The sequence below is a fragment of the Alosa pseudoharengus genome, unplaced genomic scaffold (genome assembly GCF_046254945.1).
Source record: "Alosa pseudoharengus isolate Yale_2024_CS ecotype anadromous, Long Island Sound unplaced genomic scaffold, YU_APseudo_1.1 YU_APseudo_1.1_scf_18, whole genome shotgun sequence".
NCBI lineage: Eukaryota > Metazoa > Chordata > Actinopteri > Clupeiformes > Clupeidae > Alosa > Alosa pseudoharengus.
The window spans coordinates 14019525-14032024 of record NW_027468650.1 but is presented as its reverse complement, the minus strand read 5'-3'; the positions used below and the strand labels follow the sequence as shown (position 1 = coordinate 14032024).

Genomic DNA, 12500 nt, shown 5'->3' with positions numbered 1-12500 from the left:
AGTTAACTGCAGACTGGCAGTCCTGTATTGTTATCTTCTACCTTCTTATGTACTTTTAAGGGAGGACCAATCCCATTGCTCTACCACTACATTTAAAGTGCCTGCCACTATGTGGTGCCCCTTCAGGACAGAGTCACAGGGGATAGGGGTTGACAATCTTTATGAAAGAAATGGGACACACTTTTACACTTTTAGTCTTTAAGTATGTGTAATGGGACAAACCCTATGTGTGGTTAAAATAAATAGTCTGCACTTCTACTCCCTTAGAATGTTAGTGTGCACTTTTAAGGGCAAAAGTGTGTAGGTATGTGAAATGGGACCAAGCCCACAGTGCCGGCTATCTTACCCTTCCTCCGCCAGGCTGGTGCTTCATGTTGTCCGTGGAGCCGATCTTGGAGCGGGCATTGCGGACGTCGGGTGTGGGTGCGGTGGCCGGGCGGGTCTTGGCCGCGGTGCCGGTGCTGGGGCGAGGCGCGCGGGGCACGGGGGGCTTCCTCTCAGGCACGGAGGAGGAGGACGGGGCGGTGCTGCTGGAGGTCCTGGTGGTGGCGGTGGTGGTGGTGGTGGGGCGTGGGCGGGCAGAGGCCCCAGTGCTGGCGCTCGTCGAGGGCCTGGAGGTGGTCTTGGAGTCTGGAGACGGAAGAGTGTGTGAGGTGAGGAGAATGGTGTGCGTGTGTGTGTGTGTGTTTACATGTGTGTTTGTATGTGCCAAAAGAGAAGAGTGGGAGAGAGAGAGGGAGAAAGAGAGAGAGAGAGAGAGAGAAGGAATACAAGGCAAGAACAATGGCAAAGAAGAAGAAAAATATAGTGAATACAATAAGAAGTGTGTGAAGTGTGTGTGAAGTGTGTGTGTGTGTGTGTGTGTGCGTTTGTGCGATTGAGTAAAGAAAAGAATTAAAGAGTGAGGAGTTGAATTAAGTGGAAGTGTCATAATCTCAGCCAAAAGTCCGTAAAACTCAAACAAACAGTTGAAAAAGAGGGACTAAAGAACAGCTCATTAATCTCTGGGGGTAGCCATCTCTTCTGCGCACAATGGCCTCCAACCAGCCGTGAAATTACCTTGGATCAAAATTAGCATCCAGCAAATAACCACAGCAACAGGAAACTATGGATCTCTCTGAAGCTTTGCCCAAAAAGGTGCTTCAGAGAAAGAAAGAAAAACACCTTCTCATTCCACTTGATTAAAACTACCACTGCATTCTGAATCAACACGTTTAGACTCTCCAGAGTCCATCAGTGGTGGTTTACTCCCGTTCTCAGGTTCTTTTTCTTTCAGTTTTTCACATCCCTGATACTTCAGCTAGACCACTCGACGCTGGAGTAATGCTGCCTCTCACTGTCTCAAAAATCAAAATCGAGGGGAAATCCGGTCACCGCTCACTTGAGGACAGAAGGATTTATCGATGGCGCTGGGACTGGATTTTACCCGTCGTGGTGAGAAAGCCACCAGGATGAGATGTAGAATGTGCTGACCGGAGAGGAGGATTACCCCCACAACCCCCCCCCCCTCTGAACACGCCTGCAGCATGCCACTCCCGCTCCTACACACATCTCTCCCAGCCACTAGTCAACAGCCAACAGCTTATTCCTCATTTGGCATTAAGGAACATTTCAACATGAGCTCACGGCATGTCAGTGCCGCTCTTGGGATTCTGGAAGGTTCACACTGCTGAGCTGGATAGATACTCATTAAAATGGTGACCATTCAGCAGTGACCATTCAGCAGTGACCATTCAGCAGTGACCGTGCAGCAGTCCAGGGAGCTCTAAATCGGGGTTGCTGTGTTACAAGCGGCAGCAGCATCTCATACAGTACGCACGAGGACCCGGGCCCAAGTCTGGCCTGAGGCCATTTCTCGATCCCACTCCCCATCTCTCTCCCACTTATTTTCCCTGTTTACTCTATACTGTCCAATCAATAAAGGCTAAACCAATTCTCTCAATTACATTTACATTAATTAATTTAGCAAACGTGTTTATACAAAGTGACTTACATATGTCAATTACATTACAAGGGCTATTATCCCCACAGCAAACTCTGGGTTAAGTGGAGGTAGATGTGAAACAGAGGTGTGTGTGTGTGTGTGTGTGTGGGGGGGGGGGGGTTGTATCCTGACCTGAGCTCCTCAGAGTGCTGGGTTTCTTCTCCTCTCCAGGTTTACTGTCAGTCTTCGCTGCTGCAGAGAGAAAGACCAGACAAATAGAGACATAAGGACAAATAAACACACCATGATAGAGAGGTGTCTGAGAGGCCAGAGACAGGGGAAGTCACACAGGGGAAGATGTCCTGGACAATATAAAATTACTGGCATCCCTGGTAAGGTTGAGTTAAAAAAAAATACCATCTTTCTGTGATTTGTCTTAAAGACATACCTGTGATAAATCTAAACCAACATGTTCAGTTACTAAACTGCACATAAACTAAACTGAACTCTCTCCTCTATGTAATGTATGTGGCTACATGTCTATGTGAATAAACTATTATGTTTTGATTGTATGAGTGTGTTATGCTGTTATTTCAATAACAGCAATCATAAAATGGCCCTGATATGTCAGACATTAAGAAATCATGTTCATTTCAAATACTTATATCACTGACAACAGTAGTCCGGCCAGGATATTGTCATTTAAAAAGTGAAGTTGCAGCCCTCAACTGATGTTGATGTTGTGTTTTGTCATGTCATTCTGTGTTTTGGCCTGATGCGCCACCCTCCACCTATCTACTAATCACAAAGTCAGTAGTGTTTCGGCATCCGGGTTGGCAACCTCGAGTCAGGGGGGAGGGGGAAGGGATACACCACTCTACAGTAATTTGAAAGTGATTGCATTACCAGTTTTTGCCACAATCCTACATAGGGTTCATTTAAGTAACACACTGCACAGTGTGTAGATTGGAGGAGGCAGGAGGTTTTCAGACTCACCCATGGAGCGCCGTGCTGTCGGAGCGCTCGCTGTGGTGCGGGCTGTGAGTGACGTGCGGGTTGCCGTGGTAGTTTTGCTGGTTGCTGTGGCAGTGGTGGTGCCATTCTTAGTGGCTGTGGCGCGGGCCGAGGGGGTGGCAGTACTCGCCTTTGGCACTGGGGGGCGCTTCTCTGTGGTGGTCTGGATGGGAATGGAGAAGGGTGAGGATCAAGAGGAGATGGGGTGACCAGGTGACACCGGACTGAAGTTGCACTCAGAGATACAGTGGGGAAAATAAGTATTGACTAATGTCCGGTAAAAATTTCATGTGAATAGCCTCACTGGAAGTATATTTACTGAAAAAAATGTTGACGTGTTCAATATTTATTTTCCTCGCTGTAAGCAACAAGAGATCATTAATGACATTCAGCGATGGCAAATGACAAAATAACTGTTGGCAACACAAGACGCTGCGCCATGGGTGGAGGTGACTCTCAGCGAGGCCTCAAGTTCTGATCTGGTCCAGATCTGGCTTTGACCTTTGATCAACGTGAATCTCTATTCAGGATGCCCTTTGATTTGCTTACATATGTCCAATTCTCTGGACAAGCAATTGAGAAGCTTACAGTTCAGAATTACTCAGTTTATGCACCGGATGATGAATCAGTGGGCCTAATGTATTTATACTGCTCTACCACAGACTTCCACTAGAGGGGGGTAGCAGCTCAGTTATCTTTAGGCCAGATCACTCTCGTGAAATTGATTAAAAGGATTAATTCATTAACAGATGAAGTATCAAATAACCTCCTTAGAGGGTTACATTACATTTGAGTTCAGGTTTACAGAGTTTCTGGGTGAGTCAAGTTTTCCTACATGAACGTAAAGCACAAGGTCATTTTGAAAATGAAAGTAGGAAAAACAGAAACATTTATTCTTCCCAGTCCTTCCCAAAGTGTTTTCCTGTGTGATTAAATGGAATGATCATAGATTTCTCTTTGCTTCACCAGCGTGTGAAACTAAACAGTGTTTCTAGTTCTTTCCTTTTTAAGCAGGTTGCCCCTGGCTACAGGGTGGTGTTGCCATGGTGCTGTAATGTGAGAGAAGCGTGAGGCGTAAGGGAGACTGAAAACCTATATTCTGGCAATGCTGGCTTCTGACGCCTGATCGCCTGAGGAGAAGAGTCTCTCTCTCTCTCTCTCCCTCTCGCTCTCTCTCTCTCTCCCTGAAGCTTCTGTCACTCGTGGCTTCAATAACAGGACTACAGTCCTTTTAAACTCACTCCAGAGAGGAGAAGGGATCATAAGAGGTCTGAGACCCCACATCAGACCCAGTGGCTGATGGGATAGAGGAGGACGACTCTCAGGCAAGGCTCTTGGGGACTCTTGGTAGTGTCCTGTTAGCCTGTGATGAATGAGGTCAGGTCTCTCATCCCTCCAGATTCCTCCACTCCTGGCTGTTTGGGCTCTCTGCTTTCTCTCATAACTATCCATTTTTCTTCTCTCATACATCCTGCTCCCTTCTTCTCTCTCTGGGGGCAGCTTTTAACTCCACTCATCTGTTTCCCTCTTCCCTCATTCCCCTTGCTCCCCTCTATTCATTTGATTGTTGCTCTCATTTCATCTCTCTTAAAGGACAACTCCGGTCTAAGGACGACCTAGGGTCTATTTTTGGATGATAATGAGTGTAAACCTTTGTTGGAGACCAAAACGAAATTAATCAGAGTAGCTTAGAGTATGACCGGAATATGCATTTACAACGAAAAAGCATATAGCAACAGCCTCGGGGGCAAGCTCGCTACATCAAAGAAAATTGCTACTTTAAGCTACTGACAAGGTTGAAAATATCATTACACTCACGCCTCGTCTCCCTCACTACCTCAGCTCTCTTCCTTCTCTTCACTAATTCTTTTCTGCTTATGTCTACATTTCCCCATTTCCATCCCCATGTGTATTTCAGATTTCTTTCTCTCTTCTCTATCTCTCCTCTCCACTCCTCTCTCCCTGTTCTACCGTGTTGAGAGTAAGCCTCCAACCTGCCACTCAGCACCCTGTTGGCTGAGAGCTTACTGCCTGCTAGGTTTAGCAGCACCATGTAGTGTAGCGCACCGCGGCTCTTACTGCTTCCCAGATTAATGAGGGACAGCCAGGCAGGGCTTTCACCTAAGATTAGAGAGAGAGAGAGAGAGAGAGAGAGAGAGAGAGAGAGAGAGAGAGAGAGTAGGGGGGAGAGGAAGAGAAATAGAGAGAAGGGGCGATAGGGAGACAGAGAAGAGAGTAGGGGGAGAGGGAGAGAGAGAGAGAGAGAGGAGATAGAGCAAGAGAAAGACTGAAAGAGAGACGCTGAGGTAGACTGGAGATATGGTTGGACTTTTTTTTTGTCATTCTGTTGTGCTACAGACAGCAGCGTGGTTTGTGTCATTGAATGGTATTGCCCTAGCCTAGAAATCTAGACGTGCCCCTAGCGGCAGCGAATTACATTTGCTGCCAGGGCTAGTCTAGCAACTCTCCGTTGGCTTGTGAGCTCCAGAAATCGAAACTTAATCAGGCCAATGAAATCGTGTATAGAGTCGTTAGGTGGGCTTAACATAATGATTGATGGCAGAGTTACAACGGTTTGGCTTGAATTCCCTGCTACTTGAAAACAAATAAGATGGATGTTGCTGCTGGCGAACAGTGTGACACGAGTTAAGCTTTTATTAAGTTGGCAAACGTTTGAACTAGCCAACTAGCTCCGCTGGTGGTAAACGCATGGGACTCATAGCGCTGCCGCTGTCCTATTGCGTGCAGAGGGAATTTGAAACTGATTATCCCGCCCCTCGGACTGAGCACTGCGAATGGTGAGTGTCCAGACCCTACATTTTAATGTGGGTCTGGCTCGTCAGGCTAGTATTGCCCCCTTTTTAGGGGAAAACAGACAGCTTTGATTCAATAGAAAACTAAGTAGTCAGTTAAAAAGCCTTGAAAATCTTAAATTATTAAGTAAACATGAAGAAAAGCAATATAATATGGTGGGGTTGGGAGTTATCTGTGTATCAGTGGGATTTGGGCTAATACTCATTTGCAGATTTTGCTATTTCCAGTTTACTAACAGAAATATCACAAACAGATGCATTGTGGAACTGTTGTCAATGACCACACAACTGTTTAGCTAAGTTTAGCATGGTTAAGTCCTAATGTTATATCCTAACGTGAAGTACATAGAGGTTACACCTTTATTCGCCCCACACATGAATTAGTATCTCCTACAACGTCCATACAACTGTAACAGTACAACAGTACGGTCAAATAGTTTACTGTGTTACATTCAAGGTTTGTTGTTAACCAGGGAAGAAAGTAATTTTAAATTCTTGCCGGTACTACCACCACAACTTTCATTGCTTCATATTGTTCATCTTGTTCACCTCTCCTCTGAATATCAGCAGGGCTGCCAACGTTTAGTCCAGCTTGGAGTGAGATTTGTTGCAGATTAAAGTGTGTGTGCACAGCGCATGCCCAAACACACCTAAATAGACTACATTAATGAATTTATCATTATTTGTAGAGCGTTCATCGGGATATATTACAGTATCTTGCCCACACTTTCATTCTCTCATTTCACACCCTCTGAGGGAATGAGATGTGTCAATTGCGTGGGTCTCCCGCTCAATGCATGACAGTTGGCAGCTTTGGTTTTTGCAGGCAGCTGCTCTCCAGTACTGCATACTGCCACTGAATCTTTCAGTGGTACGCAGTACTGGACCGTACTGGCCTACTTTCAGCCCTGTAGTTAATGTTAGTTAGTTATTGCTAGCAAGCTAACGGTCAGTGAAGCTAACATTATTTGTTGGCTACCAGCCAATTCTGTCCGTAACATCAGGATATTGGAGGTGAATTTGATTCCTAAAGTACATAATTTTAAACGTTAAATAATCTCTATAAAACCGGTATGCTTATAATACATTTTGAATCCTCTGTGAATATGAAGTTAAGAGTAATTTGTAACTGCTACCAAATCTTGACATTAACTTTAATGGTATGCATCTGGTTTGTTTTCTCTTAAAAAAAAGGTGTAACCCATCGATGATGCAAACCCTGGCAGTATATAGTTTGCTTAACCTGTATTTTTGGATTAAAATGGTTCTATAGCGCACATTTTTGGCAAATAACACAAAAGTAAAAAAAAAAGCATCTGATGCAACATGCATTCAAACCTGGAAACTCATCCTGACAGGGAGTACACAAAAGGAGAGGACACGTCATGCAACCACCAGCGCCGCCCTGGTGCACAGTCAGGGTAAGGCAGTGGGTATCATGTGGGTGAGGGTGATGGGGTGACTTACCTTGGGTTTGACCTCTCTGGCAGCTGTGGAGGAGATGGTAGAGGTGGGGGGTCGGGTGGTGGCGGTCGAGGGCCGCTTTGGGATAGTGGAAGGGGTAGGGGCCTTAGGCACAGGGGCTCTTTTACTGAGGGTGGAGGCAGTGGTGGTGGAGGCTGGGGTCGGACGTTTGGGGGCAACAGTTGCAGACGCTGATGCCACTGAGCTCGGCCGAGGCTTGGCCGCGACCAGTTTGGTCGCCCCGGCAACGGGCTGAATGGCAGGACAGAACACCAGACGGATGGAGGGAGGGAGCAAAGGATGAATGAAAGAAAAAAGGCAACCAAAAACAACACAAAACCACACAGCAAACACAAACATGACAACAGCAACAAAATATGAGCAGCCAAAGCAGCATTTTTAAACAGTTAAATAATGAACTCCATTAATCCACTCACTGTGGGTAAATACCAGCATTTACATAAACCATCAATACCTGAGGGAGGGGGACTTTTGCGTTCAGTCGGAAAGGTTATAAGCTGATTAATTTCAGAAATGACACTGGTGACAGAGTGATTATCCTGATTGCTAAATGACGTTAGAACTGAGACAGTACAACGAGCTGGAAAAGCACTTGTATGTGGACATGAAAAAAGCGGGAGCGTAAGCAGTTGTGAATGGGGGAGAAAGAGGCCACGTCCTCATTCCTTTGGGACAGATGAAGAAGTGTAATGGGCCTACCTTGGTCTTCTTCTCTGGGCTGCTGAGGTCCTTGCTGGTAGCTGCTGGTTTAGCTGCAGGTTTTTTGGCCTTGTCAGTTTTGTCGTTCTTCTCCGCCACTTTGGCAGTCTTCTTCTCGGTGCTCTCTTTCTTTTCGGGCTTCTCTGCCTTGCTCAGTTTGTCCACTCCTTCTTTCTTGTCAGTCTTGGCTGGTGTTTGAGCTTTCTCCTTTTCAGCTTTCTGTGCCACCTTTTCTCCCTTCTTTTCTTCCTTCTTTACCACCTCTTCTTTTTTCTCTACCTTTTCCTCCTTTGTCTCTTTTGTTTTATCTTTCTTCTCCACTTTTTCCTCCTTTTCTACTTTTTCATCTTTCTTCTCCACCTTTTCCTTCTTTGTTTCTACTTTTTCATCTTTCTTCTCCACCTTTTCCTTCTTTGTTTCTACTTTTTCATCTTTCTTCTCCACTTTTTCATCTTTCTTCTCCACTTTTTCATCTTTCTTCTCCACTTTTTCCTCCTTCTCCAACTTGTCATCTTTCTTCTCCACTTTCTTGTCGTCTGTTTTTGGAGTCATGTCCACCTTCTCCACTTCCTGTTTCTCTGGCTTAGGTTCAAATTTGTCAACCTTTTCCATTTTTTCAACTTCTTCCATCTTATCTGTTTCTTTACCTTTCTCTGCCTTGTCAGTCTCTTTCGCCTTTTCAGCCAGGTCCACATTTTCAACCTTATCAGCTTCCTTGGCTTTCTCAGATTGATCTTTCATCTCTGCGTTTTCAACTTTCTGAGGCGTTTCAGGTTTGTCGGTCTTTGCCTTTGATTCGACAGGCTCGATTTTATCCTTCTCTTTGTGCTCGTCTCTCTCGGCCTTCCCGACTGTGTCCGCCTTCTCGTCCTTGTCCATTTTGTCGAGATTCTCCAACTTTCCAAACATGTCAATCTTCTCTGTTTTCTCCAGGTTGCCTTTTGGCTCTGCCTTCTCGGTCTTGTCTGCTTTATCAAACATGTCAAAGTCGTCAAATGTTTGGAAGCCATCCATCTTGTGAGGCTTATCCGTCTTGTCTGCTTTGACAGGGAAAGAAAGAGAGGGAAAAAAAACAGGTGGAATATTAGTTTTTGAACTTCTCATGTGTTTCACCATCAGAACACAACTGTATGGTAGCCCTATGTGTAGATTTACAAAACGTGACTAGTTTTCACAGTGTTGACCTTCATAAGGATGAATTCAGGCCGGTGGCTAAAAGAGATATTAGTGATGGAGTTATAATGGAAGCCAACATTTAAGCCGTGAATTGGATGCAGACTTGTCCTTCTGTACAAGAGGCGTTTAGGAATAATCATCGATCCTAGAGATTAGAGCATTTACTAGGTCAAAGAAAAAATGCCCTTCTCCCGACGGTCGACTAGGATTACTCTGACACACGACAGGGCCAGGGTGACACAAGGACACACTGATAGAGGCACAAACACATATGCACACGCAACAAACACATATGCACGCACATCATGTGTAGGGTCAATGAGTTTATCCAGCTACCCTCAAAGACCCAGACAGGCAGCAGATCATCACGTGGTTTTCAGCAGCCCGCTTATCAGTGAGGAGCAGAAGATTTCATAGAGAATCTTCACTGATGTGGGAATTACTCAGGAATTCAGGGGATGACCAGAGCCAGATCAGGGGCCACATCAGAGACCGAGGTACAGTCGGATATGCCATTAGAAGGGGACATTTACTGCACTTGTATTCAGAGTTTCAAGTGCAAGCTTAACACACTCATCACTTAGATACGCACATGCGCACACACACACGCATGCACACAAACACACACACTTTCTAATTCGACACTCCCCCTCTCCAGCTCAGTGGGGTCCATTTCAGTCCCAATGGAGTGCTGAAAGGCGGAGCAGGCCATCTGGAAGGCATCCTGCCCTGAGACAGATGCTCTGGAGGGCACTGGGTGCTTAAGGCTCCTTCACGCAACCTTACTGTATGTGCCCACACACACACACACACACACACACACACACACACACACACTTAAACACACACACACACACACACACACACACACACACACACACACACACACACACACACACACACACACACACACACACACACACAGACACACAGACACATACACACTCCTCGCGATTTAAATGCTCCAACAAAGAGACATAATGGACATAATGCTGTAATGAGAGTGTGTGGCAGCGTACAAAAGGCGCAATCAAGAGATTACAGGCCTATTTATTTACTCCAAGGATCATTTGGAGTAGGCCTATTTAATGATTTCATAGATGATTTTGTATTTCCATGCAATAGAGAGAAGAGACACAAGGCTGCACTACAAGCCTAGACGAGGACCACAAAACTAATGTGTCTATAAAAGGCATCAGATCACAGTTTATTTTCATTGACCAAATATGAGTGGCAAAGCTGAAAATCTCCCTCGGGCACAATGTGCTGTTAAGAGATCAATGAAAATACTTTCTGCCCTTTCTGCTATATTTGACCATGGCTGCGGTACAGGCTTATCACATGTCTATCCGGAGCACATCTAATGGATGGAGCGAGGCGGTCCGATTGATCAGGGGCTGTTTTACTACTCATCCCATCCGCACTCCCATATCACTCACACTATAGTTTAATATGTGCCCAATCAAAGCAGACCCAAACAATTCTGTATTCTTGTTTTTTTATGTCTCTTAATTATAATTATTATGAACTTTTTAAACTATTTTTTAAACTATTGTTCTTTGCACTTTTACTTTACTATTATTCTTTGATTTTATTTATGTAAAGGACATTGAATTACCCCTGTGTAAGAAATGCACTATATAAATAAACTTGCCATGCCTATGAAGAATTATTACATAACCATACACACCTATGCTACGGAATTGACATTTTTTTGTGAAATCTAACACAACTTGTAAGATCTGTATTCTTGTAATGGTTAAATGGTATGGATGAGAGAACACAGAGCCCTGAATGCCCTCTTTCTGGAATGCCAGACACCATTGCTGATCCTTTTGGAGGTGTCATGGGCCTAATTCAACAAAACACTGATATAGAAAGGTGCCTGCTTGATGTTGACTGTTAGTGATGCTTTTTGCCCACAAAGGCTGCTTTGTTGACGATTTTGTTTTTGATGGTAAACAGGCCCTGGCCGTTCTCTTTCAGGTCCTCTGATGGTCCAATGCCATGACCCGAGGGTTTTTTTGAGCGGCCCCTCTATTTCACCTCACCCAGCCAGCCCTACCATGCAGTACCCATTAAAGGCTCCAAATCAACAAAGATCAAATCTATGCAGGAATGGGAGCTCAGCTCATGGTGGGGTGGGCTTGGGTGCATCCTAGAATCTACCGCAACATAATGAGTTTCGAAATGAGTGCAGAAATATGGCCGCCGCCTGAGAGGGCAGCTCTCCTCTCTCTCTTCTCCGGTCCGCTCTCAGACATCAACATAATCAGGTGAAGTGGCCGCATGGATGGCTCATCAGTCAAAGACGCAGCTCTGCACGAACCCACTCAGTGCCTCAAACACATCGAACAAAACAATACTGCTTTGTTAATATAGAGCATGTTCAGTCATAGGACAAAATGGCACACACTGGACCTCAGCTTTGGTGGAGAAGTGCTGTGAGTGAAAAGGACCATGTTATGGAGGACATTTTAGACTGACATTTTAAGTTCTTCTTTATAATTGTAGGAGGGTTCAAGCTCTTCGTTAATAATCTTCAAGAAAGGGTGGGGTTTAGTTTTCAATATTGTGGAGACAGTGTTCCTGAAAACACAAATAAATTGTGTGAGATTCTGAAAGTGTCATACTGCAAGAGAGTATTCAGCAAAAGTGTTTTCAAGAGCATTTTAAGAGAAGCTGATGAACACTCCACTGCCCAGAAGCGGGATGCAGGAAGGGGGAGATGATGTTCTAAGCAAATAATGCAATAATGCAAATAGAACATCACCACCACCACTAACAAACCAACGACCGTTCTCATGACAACTATGATGAGCTGTTGTCGGATTATACTGAAGTCTAAGTAAGTGTCGGTTGGTTGGTGACGGCTGCTCCTTCATCATTATCAGGTGAAATCCGATCTTTTAATTACAGCACAGAGATCTGATTTAATAACAGGGACTTAGAGTGGGTTTACATCATGTTCATCAAGTATACCCAGTCAAGCATGTAACCTGATGATGAGAGAGAGAAGGATCCTGTGGGAATATGGGTCTTTCCCCTGTTTCAGCACATTTGACACTGAGAGACACACACAAATGTGTCAGCAAAATTTTTTTCCAACCACTAGCCTATTAGCAATTAACATAACAACAAAATCTAGCCTAGCGCAGGTGGAAAACTGCCATTCTTCACTCCTCTCTGACCCAATCAGTTCTCAGTCACAATCAGTTGACAGCCTGGGTTCCTCAAAGATAGATAAAAACAGGGAGACACATGAGTTTCAGCACAATTGGCAGCAGTGAGAGAGAAACATAGATTAGCTTTAGCCTCTCACTAGCGATAATCAAAGCTACTATCCGAACAACAAAACCATCGGACAAAGTGGGGGAAAAGCAGTCTCA

The 12500-nt window shown here is 44.9% G+C and overlaps 1 protein-coding gene across 9 annotated transcripts in view; it reads right to left on the bottom strand.

Moving 5' to 3' along the window:
- Positions 1 to 12500, bottom strand: part of LOC143130957 (uncharacterized) — a 107257-nt gene that overhangs the window by 17725 nt on the left and 77032 nt on the right. For 6 of the 9 annotated variants that reach the window (XM_076290282.1, XM_076290284.1, XM_076290287.1 and 3 more), the window contains 5 exons: positions 7936 to 8975; positions 7219 to 7467; positions 2921 to 3101; positions 2117 to 2176; positions 347 to 630 (listed from right to left, as the gene is read on the bottom strand). In XM_076290282.1, the coding sequence (XP_076146397.1) occupies positions 347 to 630; positions 2117 to 2176; positions 2921 to 3101; positions 7219 to 7467; positions 7936 to 8975 (1814 nt within the window). The remainder of the gene's footprint in view (positions 1 to 346; positions 631 to 2116; positions 2177 to 2920; positions 3102 to 7218; positions 7468 to 7935; positions 8976 to 12500) is intronic. The other 3 variants (XM_076290289.1, XM_076290290.1, XM_076290285.1) reach the window with 3 other exon arrangements.